At 42.1% G+C, this 17658-nt stretch overlaps 1 protein-coding gene across 1 annotated transcript; it reads right to left on the reverse strand.

Moving 5' to 3' along the window:
- Positions 1–353: 353 nt before the first annotated feature.
- On the reverse strand, positions 354–17179 carry LOC142578380 (MAM and LDL-receptor class A domain-containing protein 1-like). The gene is made up of 7 exons (XM_075687774.1): positions 17152–17179; positions 16221–16418; positions 14323–14454; positions 8865–9014; positions 4110–4218; positions 1477–1532; positions 354–490 (listed from the first exon to the last, which is right to left on the reverse strand). Exons 1-7 carry the CDS (start codon positions 17177–17179, stop codon positions 477–479), a joined length of 687 nt encoding a protein of 228 aa, XP_075543889.1. The 3' UTR covers positions 354–476.
- Between the last annotated feature and the right edge of the window lie 479 nt (positions 17180–17658).

Below are 17658 nucleotides of genomic sequence, written 5' to 3' on the forward strand. Positions count from 1 at the left end.
CATTCTAGTATATAAAATATTACTACATGACTCAACAAAGTTTCACATTGAATTTACGGTATAAAATGTCCTTATGTACCAAAAGATCAATCATCACTGGCAGTAACAAAAATCGAGGTTAATAATGGGTTTAGAAATGGCAACACTGCCATCTTGGTAAGTAATGAACACCACAAAATATACACGTCACAGCAGTGGTACAGATGAAGATAGGGACAGCATCTGAGGCTAAACCATTCACATTTAGCATACTTTAATGTGATGCGTATATCCGTCGACATCAAGGAGGTATTTCTTTAGGTACATAGTTGTGTGAAACAAAAACCAAGCAAAGTAAAAAAATGTGAAAAGGGTCACACTGCAGATCTTTATTTGTAAAAATAAATAACTGTGCTTTCAAACACCGAAAATGTCCTTGCAGGCAAAGGCACGGGTAAGCCTCCCTTTTGTAATGCTGCTACAGGCGAGATTCTCTGTCATTCACGAAACTCTGTAACAAAGAAAGTAAAGCTCAAAGTAAAATAATTATTTGTACATACATCCTAAGAAATCGAGTATATGACATTGTATTGATTATCGACAGCAAAATACCCTGTTAAAAATTTTATCCGCAAATATTATACAGAAAAGACACAGAAATTCTTAATGCTAGATAAACTACGAGAATGAGCATGTAGACTACGTTTATGTAAAAAAAGATATTCACCGGAGATCACGATACCCCTTAACGCGAAATTTGAGCACAGCTGTATACTTGTTTTCCTATCGCCATGTACTGGCTGGCGCGGACTATCCGTGTCGTTCGGTGTGTTGTAAACGGAGCGACGTGTGGCGTAACTGCCTCGCTAATCGGGAGATCGCGACAGGCAGCGCCTGTGTGACGCGTGGGCGCGATTCACAGCATCTGCCAGAGGCGGACCTCCGCTCATGCAGTGCTGTTTCCATATAGAGGGCGCGTGCTACTTTGGCGCCATCTCGTAGTCGTCGTCGCCGCGAAGTCCCGTCTTGGGCGTCCCTACGCTTTTTTTTCTCACGCTTTCGCCATACCCTCCTTTTCCGCTTTCCTCCTCGAGTTCTCTTCGCTATCACCGCCTTTTATGTGCGGCAGCGCTCCGCGTTCGCTGTCAGCCTTTGTTGTGTTCATTTGCTCGGTTTCGAGAAACAACACCGACTCTCACCGCAGGAACGGGTACTTCAGAGCTGCGCTCTAACAAGAAATCAGTCGCCCACTTGGCTTTGAAACCAATTTTTTGTATTTTCACAATAACTAGCAACATTGTAAACATGTGAATATCTACTAAGCGCCTTGTTATTACAGCACTATATCTTTCGTATTTATTGCCTAAAGAACCATGCATTTCTTTAATATAAAGGCATTCTCCAATGCCCAAAGTAACAGTTAACTAAAAAACGCGTTTTATTGTGCTTGAAGCAATGTATTTATTCAAATGAGAAAGAATATAATATGAAGCTCACCTGTTTCCTCAGTCGTAACATCATATGATGCTGCATGATAGAGTAACCGTGGATTTCTGAAAGTGTAGAAAGACACGCAGCATTGTATATATGTGCCTAAGACTCAACGAGTCACTCGCTGGCCCGTTGCATGATATGTAGTAGCAAATATATGGTACACTTACGAATGGATGGATGTCTGAGTTTCCCTTCATTAATTGCTCCTGTCCACCTTGCGGGTCTCCGGAGAACTGTTATGTCAAACTCTTGCCTTTGCTTCGAGTTTCAAAATCAGACACCCACCCGTTCATAGTAATTCCTACAACTGCTGTCTGATTTTTCCTCTATTAATTACTCCTCTTCCCTTTAGAGCTTTCCGCAGAACTATTACGTCAAACTCTTGCCTTTGCTTCGAGTTGTTGACAAATTCGACTGTTGACAAAGCCGCCTGGTTAGCTCAGATGGTAGAGCGGTTGCCCCGAGAAGGCGGTGGTTCCGTGTCCGAGTCCTCGACCCGGACGAATTTTTCTTACACTGTGAGGCTTTTTCTTTCGGGAACCCGTACAAGTTTTCTTTGTAGCAATTGCTACGGACGGTGGATGCCTGATTTCCTCTTTATTATAGATTTATAATACTGCATGAAATTTCAACGTTACATCTTTAGCTGATACCAGTCTAGCGTTTTTATACACGCATAAATATTTGAAGGTGGCACTGCCAACTTGCACACTTGAAGCATGTGCACAGTTGGCTTTCAAACTTCCAACTAGCGCTATCACATTTGGTCGTAATGCTTTTCTGTGGTAGAACATTTCCTGTTGCACTAAGGTCTCCATGCTTTCCGGTAGTTCCCATTGTCATCACCTCGCTGTACTTTTGGCGCGGTTGGCGGGCTTTGAGTTGCGCATACTGTTTTTCAGAACAATAATGTAATCCAACGCTGGGTTAAGCCAGCAGTTATCGGGCATTGCCTATCACGTACTCTAAAAATCTACAGAACTTGTCAAAAGTATGGAGGACACAAAGCCTTTGATTGGGGATGTTTGGGACATGCAATGGTGCGATGAATTGATGCGTCTTTGTAGTTGCACTTCCTCCAAGAGTTTGAAGAATCAATATGAATTGTGCAAGCAAAAGTAAAGCAATATATTTGACGGAAACAGTTATATTTAAATTTGTAGCAAACGCATACAAACATTTCTGATTATACCTACACAGTACCTTTGTGTAATATGTGTAAGGCGTTTAGCAAAACGAGTTGAAAGGTTCAAATATGAGTGTTTCTTCCGGTAATAATAGGTCAAATAGCCGGTTCACTTCTTTCATTCTATATCACGATGCTTCACATGCAGCATATATGTAAAGTGGCTGACCATAAAATAGTTGATGTCGAAACTAGAACTTCACTACATAAATATAGCTTTCCTAATTTTGTCTGAAGCGAAATGCTTTTGATAATAAAAAAACTATGGATTTTACAGACCCATAGTTTCAACAGACAATTTTTTTTCATGCCTGAATAAAATACTATAACATATTCTTAATATCTCTTTTGTGAAAAAAGAAAGGTTAAGACATTTAAAAAAAACGACTTGGAAGGCGATTATACCGCCAGTTGAAGTCTATTAAAGAAAAACTTCGTGAGCACGTTGGGGCTGAGATAGGCGTCAATTTATTGCGAAGGGTTCTCTATCACGTCCCCCTCCCGCGCGAGGGCATTAGAAGGAGCGTCGGACTCAGGTTTTTTGATGGCGCGCCTTCGGGATCGGCGCAGGGGCTTAGAGTACGCTATGTTGTGAATCGGCTTACATTTGTCACTCCATCATTTCCGCGGTCTGCCCACTTTTTCGAGTATGATGACGCGTAATTATCTTAAATAATTTTCTGGGTTCACCACGCCAAAACTAGTACCGATTATTGAGGCCATTCGGGGGAGAAAGCGTCTGCACCGTAATCATTAAAGCATAGCACTTTTCTCCTAGAGGTGGTCTGTTTGAATCCAAACGTAGGATAACTTTATTGATCGATTTATTTTAGAAAGTCTCAGTTTCGCCCGAAAGGGCGAGTTGTTGACAGCGATAGCATGGTAGGGCAACGGGCAAGCATTCTGCTTGGACTCACTGGACAGTGTTCAAAGTATAGATAGGTGCGGCCTCTTTTCGCGACCCAGAACTTAGAGCGACACCTGCTGAGTAGAACCAGCAGTGGCCTCTCAGCTACAAAAACGTCTGACAACCCTGGCGTTTTAAGGGCGCTCTACGTCGGCCTGAGGAAGTGCACCGCCTGTGTTGTCGCCGGCGTCGCACATTGACGGTGCACGAGGCGAGACCGACAGGAAACCGTCGCCGTTCGGAAAACGCGCCAACGGTTACAGTAGCGGCCTTCTGTGCTCGCGGCACTGCAGTCGAGTCACGCGGGAGCTCATTTGAACTTACGTCTTTAAACAAATACTTGTAGGGAACATTACAGCGACTCGTGGTCTCACGGGCACATACCCGATATAGCACGTATCGGCCCACATTTTCGGGCCACTCCATCTCAGGGACGAGGGCACGAGAGAGAGGCTAGAAACGTACCCGATATGCATAGAGGGGTTGTAGCTCCCTAAGAAAGACTTCTCCTGTAAGAAAGTTGAAGAAGGGAAGAATACTTACTGTGCTGCACGTCTTCTCCTGCTAATAACCACTGCTGTTACCACTCCGACTGCAACAAGAGCCACCGCTACCAAGACGCCGGCTACAATAGAAGCAGAACTGCGAGCCACTGAAATAATGAGATACATGGGCATCGTATAACACGAACCGTGTATTCAAGCAATAACATAACGAAATGAGTTCTTCGAGGACACAGCACAGTAAATGGGACTACTTATTACATAAAGGTAGAGGCGGGAAAATATTTAGTTTTTCGTATATGAATCGGGTACGAATAGAATGCGAATAGTAAAACGCAGACGCGTTTAATTTGAAGCAGGAACGCATATTTAGGCTTACTTAGATACCACGCTTGTATTGACCAGTGAAAAAAAAGATACGTCAGTATAATGGTGAATTACGATCAGTTTTTAACATAAGATTACTAACTGCACGAATAGCCTCTTCACGTACTTCACGCCGAATTGCAGGGAAGCCTTTCCAGAATACATATAGCTGCTGAAAAAATGTTTGCTGCTAATCAAATGCTTACCAAAAAAAAAAGGTCAGCAGTTGCGAAGAATAAATGCTGCTTAATTACCTATGTGCCGTTATCACATGTTTAAGGACTCATTGTAAGACAAATAACACTGCCTGTAGCTTAAAAGACGTACCTACTACATGACGATACTGTCAAGTACTCTGAATGACACAGTACAAGCAAAAATCACAGGTGGTCATAAAATGCAGGCTTCCGCCATGAAACCGAAAGAAAGCTCAATTACACATTGTGTAGTTGCACTACTTTGGAAACTTTTTTGGCCTTCCTTTCACTTCTGGCTAATTCTGATACATTGTTTAGCAGACAAAGAACAGCAACCAATTCAACGTGGTAGGGTAGTGACTGTGGCATTGCGTCAGTGTACCGTGCATTGAGTGCACGTTAAAAAACCCCGGGTGGTGAAGATTAACCGAGAGTTTCACACCATGGCGAGTCTAATAATCAAGTTGTGATTATGTCAGGCAAAATGCCAGAATTTAAGTTTTACACCGAAGCTGCTAGTCTCTATTTGGGCGGAATTTTTCGTTTCCACGCGCGCGGTGCTCACACAAAAACAAACACAAGCTGGAAGGCTATGTATCTTAGTTTCGGCGTAACAGAATTATGTTTTTTCGTGCGTTCGAATTACAATGCGATGCTACCAACCATGTCTGCAGGTTGTGTGGGAGTCGTGCTTGACAAATTGTGTGACGCATTTTAATTTGAGAAATTCAATCAGGTCTTTAACGCACTTGCGCTAGGCGGAAGGCCTACAAGAATGAGAATGTATGTATGTATGTGTGGATTGATGGATGGAGGGATGCTATGAGAGCCCCCCTAGGAACGGGGAGGTGGGTTGCGCCACTAAGCTTTTGTTATTATATTACCTAATATCCTACCCATGTGAAAAAAAGTGAAAAAATACACATGAGGAATTACCATCGCGAACTTGCTGAACTCCTATTGGGAAATTTGTTTTTGTACGCCTCCGTTGTTTGTCGTTTCTGTACTTTTCTTTCACCAATATTGCAGTCGCCTCTTATAATCTCTATTGCGGACATGTTCACGTTCCTCCTGCTCTCGCTGAATCGAAGGGCTTAAAGGAGGCCAGAAGCGCCTAAATTGATCCCTGGGTAGATATCCTCACGTTCTAAGAAAACATGCTTCATCGTTTCCCTAGCTTTACCTGTGCAAGCACCTGCTCCTTTTCGTTGTTGTATCTCGCTTGATAAGTGCGTGTTCTAAGGCAACCTGATCTCGTGGGAATAGAAGAATGAGCATGCATGCTGCACGCGCGCGTGATGTATGTTGCTTGTCGTGGCGGTGCTTGCCTAACGTTGGCAACAGCTTCGCTGTACATCAAGTTTCACAGGGTGGAATAGAGGCGGATTCTTTTTTCTAAAATAGCAACCCGACTTTCAGCGTTGGTTGCTGCAAAATATCTGCTTAGTTTCGATATGTGAAATAGTAAATAGTTCATTTTCGAATACGAATGTTCAGTGCGTAATATTTTTTCGTATACGAAAGTTCGAATAGTCGCCCAGCCCTACATAGAAGCAATTACTGTTTGAAAGTGCAGAAGATTATTCTCAAAGACACTGGCTTCCTTTTTCAAAAAGTAGAGAGTTGCCTGAGCAAAATTCGCAGTGAAAAAGATTACCAAATAAAATTACTATTATTTCTTGAATTATCAAAATTCTTGAATAACTGAGTTGTCATTATGCCAAAAGGGCAATTTCATTTCATTTCATTTATTGAACCCTTAAAGGCCCGGAGGCATTGCATAAGGCGGGGGCAAACAAAGTGTGAGGAACTCTTTATCACGCAAAGGATGGAAATGAGGAAGAAAAGATAGACGAAGAACAGAAGAGGAAACAATGCTCAGGAGGGAACCGAGCTAGCGGCACTATCATCAGAATCACTGTAAAACAACTATGAAATACAACAAAATTTATATATATATATATATATATATATATATATATATATATATATATATATATATATATATATATATATATATATATATATATATATTCATACTGAACCTTTTCCGAATGTTAAATCACATTGTTCTAATAATAAACTGCCCTTATTATTTAGAGAACATGGCCAATTCAGAGGGTGCAAAAAAAATTAGAGTTCAGTAAGCTGTGCCTTACTGGCCACCTTACTGAAACCAGGAGTTGAAGAATTAAACATGAAAAAGCTTGTGCACAGTCGCAGCAGATGCACAGGTTAAATACCAAAGTAAATGCTACAGGCGAAATCACAGATAGCCTTAAGATAAAATTATCAATATGCAGCCATGCTCTAAGTGCCTGTAAACACTTCCTTATCCGCATAGAAAAGGTATTCCCAAACATGGTACACGGGTGAGAAATTTTAATTATCCGTGTCAGCAAAACACAGTGTATCGTCCCTTTAACACTGTCCTGAGCAAAGATTCACACTGGCCAAGAAGCCTGAGATTCACTGGTGCCAACATTGCGTGTACAAAAAATACACAGTTTATGAATGCCGAAAACTAGGGGGCGAGTCTAAAGTGTATTCTCAAAGCACAGTTATGTACTGTCGCAGCGACAGAAAACAAATTGTGTTACTATTAACAAAAATTAGTATTCATCCCTCGTTTCAGTATGCAGATGTTTGTAAATTAATGAAATTCTAGTTCATTTCGATGCTACAACATGTTTATTCATCGGCAGATTCAAAATTTTGCGTCAATTCTAACGATAGGTAACACCATGAGTTTCATGTGTTCTAAAGAGAACGGAGGAAACTTAATTGCAAGTTATCCAAGGTGAAACAAAATTCATATGTATGTACCTTCTTAACAAAACCAAGCGAGCGTTGCAGTTGTCTAGAATAGAAAAAAAGGTCACCCAGGATTACAATACTCCCTAAAGGGAAATTTGAGCTCAGAGCTAGAGGTGCTTTCCTTTCGCGATATACTGGCTGGCGTGGACGACTTGTCTCGCATGGCACGTGGCATATAGAGCGAAGTGCAGCGCGACTGCCTCGTTAATCTGGAGATCGCGAGAGCCAGCACCTGGGTGACGCGGGGGTGCGATTGACGGCAGCTGCCGCCGACAGACCACCCAGACTACGCTCGCTACTATGGCGCCATCTCGTAGCCACTCTCGCCGCACTACGGTTTTCTTCAGACGCTTTCGCCATACTCTCCTCCGCTTTCCGCCTCATGGTGCCAGCGCATCCTCCTCTCCCCTCTCATCCTCGTGCTTTTCGTCCACCGCGTTCGCTTTCATCTTTGACTGTGCTCGTTGGTTGGGTTACACCGAGGTACGACGTCGAGGCGCATGGACGGGCGCCTAAGTGATGCGCTCTAAAAGTCTGTACTACAACTACAGTGCATTCTATGTGTTGCAATATCTTCATCTGCCGTTTATTCCGTCACGCTACGCTTTACTGACGATGAACAGAAAACTAACTTATCACACGATAGTACAGCATTTGTCGTTGTGGATATATGGTTTTTAAACAAAAGAAGTAGCGGTAATTATTGTTCAGAGGCTTGGTATTTATGTGGTTAACTTGTCTTGAATCTTGTACCAGCTGCGCTTCTCAGAGTTCCGGTGTAGGTTTAATACTTTTATTGCGAAAAAGGCACAACTTCATGGTTTCCTAACTTCCACGAACATCTTTTTCTTTTTCCAAAAGTGCTTAGATAGGCCACCACACAAATAAAGAAGCAGCACAAGTGCATCTCCTGCACCCATGTCATTTAAAAAACATCGTCGCCATTTCTCCTCTGTAATGTGTGGAAATGATTTGCATTCTCAATAACAATTTCATCAGACAGACGAACACAATCTCTGCCAGACCTTCCATTTACCGATGGCTGTGAGTGATGTGCTTTCAATACAATATGATATACTCTTTTCCGGAAATGCAGCACATAGACACCTAGGTAGTGATTGCGGACGCAACAAAAGCACATAACTCATCTTGATGGCTTATATATGCATCTACCTTATTCACACACATGAACAATAGCATGGGAATTTGCATGCTTGTTTTGTCGGTAAGTAATACTTGAGCTATATCAAAAAAATAATCATAATGAGCACAATTGAGCAAGGTAACTATTCAACGTGGTGAAAGAAAGCAGTTTCCGATACTCTTACTGCTTCTCCAACCAATAAAGACGAGAAATTATCCATTTTCATTGACCTGATGTTTACGTATTTTGAACCTAGAGAAGGTGCATTTACCTCTAAGTCTGTCCTGTTCTGCTGAAATACTCGTTGCGAGCAGCTGGCAGCGGCTTCCTTTATAGCCTTCGGAACAGTTGCACACAGGACTCCGGCGTTCCAGCGTCCAAGAGCAAGTACCCTCGTTTAGGCAGAATGAATCAGGGCACACTGAGGGGGGAGTGAATAACCAAATGTGAATGTTATAAAAATTCTATGCACATTTTTGTTTTACAACCTCTCTTTTTTGTCAGCGAAAATGCTTTCAAGAAACGAGGTAGTCGCAAGCAACAAACCACATAGAGCAGAAAAATCAACACTTAGAGAGAGAGAGAGAGAGAGAGAGAGAGAGAGAGAAATTTATATACAGAAAGGCAGAGAGGTCGGTCGGAGCTATAACTTGCTCTGGCCTGCTACTCTACTCTGGGGAAAAGGGACGGGGAGGGAAAGGGCTGATGAATGATGATGGTATAAGGAAGAGATGCGTATATACAAATTCACAGAGTTGTGGTATCTCTAAAGGCGTGCATCCAGCCCAGTGGCTTGGAGAAAAGCTACAGCGGCTCTTGTTACCAGGGCTGCACTGGTTGCATTAGGCCAAGGGCCTCAAAGAAACTCGTCCGATAGCGGTCTCTCAGGGATGTTTGCTATGGAAGAGACAAGTTGCTGTCGTTCTTGCGCGTACGCGGGACGCACGCAAAATATATGTTCAAGTGTTTCTGGCACCTCACAGCATTCACAGTTTGGGCTAATATCACTGGCACTTATCATATTTCTATAACGGTTGGTGAATGCGACACCAAGGCGAATTCGGTGCACCATGCTCGTGTGGTTTCTTTTGAACTTGTGAGGCATACGAAATCTCATTTCTTGGTCCCATTTATGTAATCGCTTGTGTTGTCGATCTGGTTGGGTCCAGTGTTCCAACGTAGAGTTGCGGTTTACGCGACGAAGTAGGGCGTTTGTGTCTGTTCGTGAGAACGGAATGCGCACTTCACAAGCATTATCTAAAGCAGTTTTCGCTTCAGCGTCTGCCTGTTCGTTCCCTATCACGCCACAGTGTGATGGTATCCACTGAAAGGTGACATTGTGGCCATTTCTAGTTGCGTGGTCGAGATACTCTGTAATTTCTATAGCCATAGTATAATACGGGCCCCGTCTGAGGACACAGTCAATCGTTTGCAGAGCTGGCTTGCAATCGCAGAATATCGTCCATGCGTGAGGAGGCTCCTCGGAGAGAAATCGAAGTGCTTTCCGAATAGCAACAAGTGCTGCGGCAGTTGATGTTGAGCTATGGTTTAGTTTAAACCGGCGAGCAATGATCATATGTGGAATGACGAATGCTGCAGTGGAGGCATATGGTGTGACGGAGCCATTGGTATACACATGTACAGTATCTCCGAACTCTGTAGAAATCTGAAACAGGGTTAGTTGCCTGAGGCCAATAGATGCAACGAATGACTTTTCAGTAATTCCAGGGATCTGCAATGTAACGACAGGTTTAGGCAGAACCCACGGGGGTGTTCTCGGAATACAGTCGGGAGAAAATCTTGACGGCAAAACACTCTGATGCTGCGATATAGTCCTTGAAAAGCTGGAACCTGGGTGTGTGGTAGGGAGCGATGACAGAGGATGGTGCCTGTGTCGGGTCAACACGCGAAGGTACATTCGAAGAGGCTCGCAGAGCAAGTACACCCGAATAGGACAAGCACGAGCTTCCGCTATTGTTCCATTGGTTGACGTGCATCGTGGGAGGCCCAAACATGTGCGCAATGCTTGAGCTTGAATGCTCTCCAGCGCGCGCACACAACTAAGTCCCATGCTTGAGAGCGCACTTAGAGCAATGAAAGAAAGAACAGGGATAGTCATACCTGCTTTAACGCAGTGAAATATTACTCGTGGAAAAAAATTGCGGAAACAATGAAATGAATTGCACAAAGGACAACACTCAAACGGTAGGGAGAAAGGCCACGGCCTTTCTATTTACGGGGTGTCGCATGTAACTTGTGCCAAAATTTTAATACATGGGAGTGCCACGTAGGTGGACGTAACCCTGGTAATATTGTTTACCGTCGCTTGGAGCACCAGACTTCTTTTTTGTATTCCGCCGAATCCCATAATTAAGTATTAAATAATTATCTTCTAAAAAGTCTTAATCAGAGCGAATTTGTCCATCAGAAAAAAAGGCCGCTATGAAAAATACCTGATGCATTTTTCCGACGCTTTATATATGCTATATAAAAGGTTTATTTAAAGGCTGAAAGAAGCCCACAAGAGCACGCGAAAATTACAGCGTGACTACGGCACTTTTTCGCGCTTTACGGGCTTGTTTCATAGGCGCCGCCATATTGCTTGGGCGGTCGCGCCATCTATAAGGAGCCGGCATGCTGGCTTGGGCAAGTCCTCCGTGTTGTTGTTGTACTCGAGGTATATATATGACTGGCGGGAATTTCTGGTGGTTCTTTTAGTACTCGCGCAGTAATTTTAGTATGATGTGGTACCTTTCATGCGAGAAATGGTTTTGCGAGAGGTACTAAGGTTATTTAGGTCGACACGACTGGATATTCCACTGGTCTTGAGACTGACGGAGAACCCTGCGTGCGCGCGCGTTTGAGCAACTACAATTTGTCTCTGAGAAACTGCGTATTTCTTGAATTCCTTTCCCGAATATCATCTTACTGGGACATTTTCCCTGTAATTCCAATTTCCTGTTTAGCAGCATATGTAATTAATAGACATACCCGAGGACGATATCAGCGTGGATACCGCTCTGCTACAGGATACGTTCTGCTGTTTACATTGAAAAGAGTTCAAATTGTCATCTGTGAATATATTGCACGACTAAATTGTTTGTTGGACGCTGTTTCCGGCTGCGAATAAATTAATTGTTATTAGTAATAATAGTGTACCTTGCAGTGCGGATTACGCTTATCAAACGATCGAGCGGTGGTTGATCATGGTTAATCATCTGTTTGTTCTATAGTGCATGGTAATGCCGCAAGCTCGTGGAGCTCCCTTTCTTCTTCGTCCAATGAAGAGTTTTGCTATGAGAAGCACTACCAAGGTCGGCAACAAAGGTGGTTGTCGTTCCCATCACTTTAATTAGGACTTGTGCCTAGTTACGCAACATAATTTTGAGAGCATGAAATAATAATATATGCTGGGAAAATATAATAATGGATCACACATCTTTACACCCTTGAGAGGTCCTTTCGCGAAGGAGAAGGACATTTTACACGACAACATCAGTATGCAAATTTAGGCTTCACGCCACAACATTCTCCGACGCTTTATAATTTTATGTTATCCTCATGATATTTTGCCGATTGTTTTGGTACATTATTCTATGAGGAGGCTAAAAGTTCCGCACGTGAATCCTTTTTCTTGTACCTGACTTCTAATGCGTTTTAACACAGAAGAGTAGAGTTGACCTGGAATATTTAAGAATTTGTCAGACCACATAGTGCGTGTGTGGGAACTTAACACTAATGTTGGTATCCATCATTTCGTTTTAGTTCACGCTGTCAAATTCCTCTACGCGATAAAGGTGCACTATACGTGTTTGCTATTTCAGCACTTCACGTAACTTATCGTAACGTAACGTTCTATATTAAAATGCTTTATACTAAGGTAAAAGCATCACTTCGACGATGCAACTTTATGTTCTGAAACCAAAATACAAACGTGTGAGCTGTTATGTCGCGCAGTATTCACTGGATAACTATAGGCTTTGCACATGCTGGCCTGTGCCCTTTGATAAATATAATACGAAAACAATATAGGTATATTTTAAGTTCATCTGGGTTATAAGACATCTGTTTGGAAATAAACATTAGAAAAGTTTATTCACACAGGTAAAGCGCTCAGTCTCTAACACTATCTCAGGCCCCTCTCCCGACTGTTTATGTACACTTTAAACGCAGACTATGCCAGTTTTCAGCTTCCGTCTCCCGTGGACCCAAGCTAACACCTAAGCATCGGCTTCACTGTACATCTTGCTCTATCCTTTTTTTGTAGTAGTGTGATGCATCAGCGTCGTTTCTTTTTTTGTGTGTAATGTGGTAATCTCATTTGCACCCCCTAGAGATAGCCCTGTTGGAATGAAATGCGAGAGCAAAATTCAGCAATGTTTGGACAAGAGTGCTGACATCTTCCGGGATTTCATTGATCAGCTTTAGCATCTGAAATCAACACAGGGGTTGTGATGAAAACCGTATCCGAAATCTCGACATCTTTCAGCAATCTCAGGTATTTTTGCGCGTAAGCATTTTCAGGCGAGTACCCCAGCAAAATCTGACAGTCACGCAAAAAGTGTAATGCCTTGTATATGCACAAATATGCGTAATTTGCGATGTTAAGACCTTTAATCGTTATAATACCATAAATGTACATGACTGGTAGCTTTATAAGTGAGAAGCAACAATCGAACTAAAAAGAATTGATCAGAGAGAATACCCATATGGTGAGATTTATGCATACCGATAGTGATACATAGGCTACCTTAGAAATTTCATGGGAGAAGCCTATACTTGGGGTGGGCCAACTGCAATTTGGAGGTTGACTAGCTTGAAATTGAGGGCTGGCCCAACTGAAAGTTGGCTGTAGGCCAACTTCAAATTTGGAGGTGGGCCAACTTAACATTTCGGTGTGGGCCGGCTGAAATAGGGGGCTATATTTGCGCATATTTAGACAATTGCAGTGGAGTTTCTGCATTTTTTTTATGTTGCAGCCTTAGCCTAGCATATAAACAACCCAGTACTCTGCGAAGTGCAACTGCGTAGCTATGCAACCTAGCTGCATAGCCATGCGCTACAACCTAGAGTGAAAGCATGACACATGCTATCTTAAGCGCCTTGGGGAGACCATTTGCGCATCCAAGTTTCATTTTTTCTGAATTGTTTGAACATTAGGTTAAACCAGCAGCATGTACAAAAGGTGGCGCTCAAGAAAAAGTCCAGGCGGCGTAATCGTTCTCATATTATTAAAAATTTAGCGTGTAACATGAGCCTAAGCAATCAGGTTAGTAAATGGATGAATAGCGGAAATTTATGTTTAAGGTGGCTAAGTAAAGACATTCATTTCAATGGTTATGTGTGGGAAAAGATGTGCGCAGAAATAAATAAAATATTAGACATAAGTTATTCCAGAATGTGGCGAGCCACATGTGCATATTCATGGGTCATAAGAACAATTGATTTTATGTGAACACTTCAAATTTCTATTATGTATATACTATGGGATACCACTGTGTCAATCTTGCATGACCTTGAAATACTTCTCTTCAAGTATTTGAGATAGAAAGGCAGATAATTAAAAGCTCTTGTATGGTGCTTGAAATGAGGCACCAAAAACAAAAACTCCTAGAATACATGACCTACGCCCATTGTTCTTTGATACATTCCTTTGATACACTGTTTATTGAAAAGTTCAGTATTCGACGCTACAATCTACCAGATAATTAGCTGTATAGGCGACGCACCTTCGCAAAGAGACTCGTCCGCACCGCCTAGGCAGTCATCAGTACCATCACAGAGGAATAAACTTGGAAGACAATCGCTGGGAGATCGGCTTGGGCAGTGGAACTCATTTTCTTTGCACATGTTCGTGGCACCTGAAGTGAAAATACAGTAAATGGTTACATCAATTAACCTTAGTTCAAACGTTATTCGGTCGATTTCAAGAAAATAACAAAAGGATAAAGAAATTGTAGCATGTAGCAAAATTTACGCTTGTACGTAGCGTTCTGTAGCAAGTAAAATCAAGATCAACCAAGCTTTCAAAGTGACTGGAACATGCCGTTAAATGCACACAGGAGAAGTTCATCTGCAAAATCAAGGAGCGTTTTGACCTAATCATAAATTGCTCATCCAGATAATTGTCAAAAGGTATGGTGAAGCTTACCAAAAGGTTCTGAAGGCTCTAAGTGACTTCGGCATCACCAGTAGCTGGAAGCTTTAGTGTATTGTTGAGGCGTCAATATTCTAATACTAGTCGCAAGTAAATACATCACATGCATTGTGAACGTTGTACTGAGCGCAAAAGTTGCAGGAATTGAAGACAGGCGCGGCGGACAGGAAAGGTGCTCTCTTCTACTTCTGTAATTTTTAAGCCTACCGCAGCGTTCACAAAACATAACGAACTAGCGAAACAGTTCAACAGGACCCAACTAGCCCTCCTAAATAAAACATGACATGTACGTGTACTTTAGTCAGCGTATGCTGAGACTTTAATTCTATGTTTTTAAAGACTTTCCTTCTACAGACTTCGCCAAACTAGTTATTTACAACTTTTAAACAGTTACATGAGTCTACCGTCGCGTGGATGTCTTGCAACGAAGCTTTCACATCTAGAGAGCAACACCGAGCTGAAGACCTTTGCTGGGAGACTGTGCACAAGTGCATAAACTTTGTTTTTTATTAGTGTACTCACAATATAGAGACCTCTAGTACGGCATAGATTCGCACCTGACAACGCACAGAAATATAGCGGAATAACACTTCACTGATGCGGGGCACAAAGCTAGCTTTGTCAGGTGTACACTTCTTTTATTGAGTGAAATAATAACGCCGCATAAGGAGGAATAAAGTGCCACAAAAAAGCTGACAACGTTTCAATAGATAGATTTTGCTTCAGACAAAGGTAGATCCGCCGATTAAAACGTTGGCCGGCCTGTCGGAGAAACTTTATACTTGTATATCTATCTCTTCTATGCCACTGTGGGCTACTCCCAATCTATTGGCCCCCTTCCCGTTCTTATTTTGAGCATTTAGTAAAAGAGGACAACATATGCAAAGAGTGATAAGCATCAAAAATATGATAGCATCTTTTGGGCAAGAGCCACGGAGTTTCTAGCAAACAGCTTATGATACTTTAAATTTCTGGTGTACTAAGACTGTCTATCACTGTGCAACATTTAGGCACGCTCTATGGACAATTAAGTATTTCAATATATCTGGCTGCTTAGAAAAAGGCACCGGACACATAATTACTTGTCATTATCTATCAACAAGGCGGAGTAAGCTTGGTTGAATTTTTTTCACTATTGCGAAGACTTCCTTTTTATTCATATGCGTTATGTTCAGTGATTTTCAGTCTCAACGTTCTGGCAGATCTTTATTTATTTAGGCTTTGCATGTTGTCTTTCAAGGCACAAATACCACCATAACTAATATTCACCGTGATTTTGTCAATACGTCCTGCATTACTCGTTATCATGTTTTTGTGGATTTTCCTTTCAGTAGAAGCTCACATGGCAGTGAAAGCTAAAAGAATTGCTCGCCCCCAGTGATCAGGAAACTTAGCGGTCTTAGTTTTGTGTTCCAAAAAAAAACCTTGCCCACTATTGGCCAGTTCAAGGGGTTATGAGCAGCCACGTACTGCAGTCCTCGTCGAGTCCATTTGGGCAATCACTTATGCCGTCGCACCACAACAAAGACGGGACACAGGTGATGCCATCTCCACAGTCGAACTGGCCATGGGAGCACTGGTTTGGCGTTTCCGATGGCAGAGCACTAGACGGTTTAGTACTCGTCACACGTGTTATGGTATCCTCTTCGGTAGCAAACGTGGAGTGTACTGAAAGATAATTAAAACATTTCAATAAGCCACTGTACGACAAAATGTGGTTCAACAAACACTTCAACCTATATGAGCATGGAAATGGAGAGTGATAGCAGGGGTCCGAGGCTTACAGATTTATTGAAAATTATAGGTTCAACATTGTGATCCTCATAAGTATAAATGCATGCCCATATTTTTTCTAGAGACCACTCAAGTATATTTGGCTAAAGTATATACCAAAAATACCGGCATCGTGTGATTCATTCATTTGACATGAAACATTCCTTAAAGCTGGCTTTTTCACCTGCACGTGTATGAAGGGTTTGCAAGTTGCCTTTTGTTCAGGTCAGGCTTGTCTAAGCGCACTGATACAGACGCATCCTTTTCTTTTACATCAACTGGTCATTTCGTGCTGAAATGAGCAGGTACGGATAGCAACCATAATTCTTAATAACAAAGTAGCAATGGCAAGTGCATAATTAACAACGACAATATGCTGCTTCTAGGGAAAAATGTGATCTTTGTGCCACTACTAACTAGAATTTTTGTTGGTAGATAACTTAAAGTAAGACTGCCTAAAGGGAGACATATAAAACTAGTTAAAATCTAGCTACAAAGAAATTTTCCTTTCGATGTATCGGCCTTAAATAATATATGGGGTTTTACGTGCCAAATCCACTTTCTCATTATGAGGTACGCCATAGTGGGGGCTACTGAAATTTCGACTACCTGGGGTTCTTTAACGTACACCTAAATCTTAGTAAGATGTTCTCCATTTCGCGCCCATCTGGATATTCAATACATGGGCAGTCATGATCGTTATTACTAGAATATTCATCAACATAATTACTACCATTGTAGGAGGAAGGACCGACATAACAATCTGCAATAGCCACTTTCTTACATCAACCGTTTAATTTCTTTTTGTGATGTATTACACTCTCGAAAAATTGGAGGACGTTTAAGCTTCTCCTTTAAGAGTGGAACGCGATAGCATTCAAAGATTGCTGACTGTTGTCCAGCTTCCCGGCAATCGTAGCTTTATAGCGGATATCCGGAGCCGAGCGCCATCTCGATGGTGTTGCAAGGAACCGAGCTGGCCTCGCAGCTCTTAGAACCGTAGACACGCTGAAAAGGGGGTTTGTGTTTGAACTTCCCCGTAATAGAATTATGTTTTCTGGTATATTCAAATTACAATACCAATCTATCACGCATGTAGGTTGTGTTTAGATTGTACTTCAAAATTTTTTGACGC

Source organism: Dermacentor variabilis, chromosome 4 (genome assembly GCF_050947875.1).
Source record: "Dermacentor variabilis isolate Ectoservices chromosome 4, ASM5094787v1, whole genome shotgun sequence".
In the NCBI taxonomy this organism is placed as follows: Eukaryota; Metazoa; Arthropoda; class Arachnida; order Ixodida; family Ixodidae; genus Dermacentor; species Dermacentor variabilis.

Excerpts from the sequence above, each read along its gene's own strand:
- LOC142578380 (XM_075687774.1), bottom strand. The coding sequence starts at position 17,179 with ATGGAGAACATCTTACTAAGATTTAGGT. Across the intron at positions 4,219-8,864 it reads AGAACAGGACAGACTTAGAG|TGGCTCGCAGTTCTGCTTCT; the intron begins GTAAATGCACCT and ends TCATTATTTCAG. Across the intron at positions 1,533-4,109 it reads AGGAGAAGACGTGCAGCACA|AAATCCACGGTTACTCTATC; the intron begins GTAAGTATTCTT and ends CTACACTTTCAG.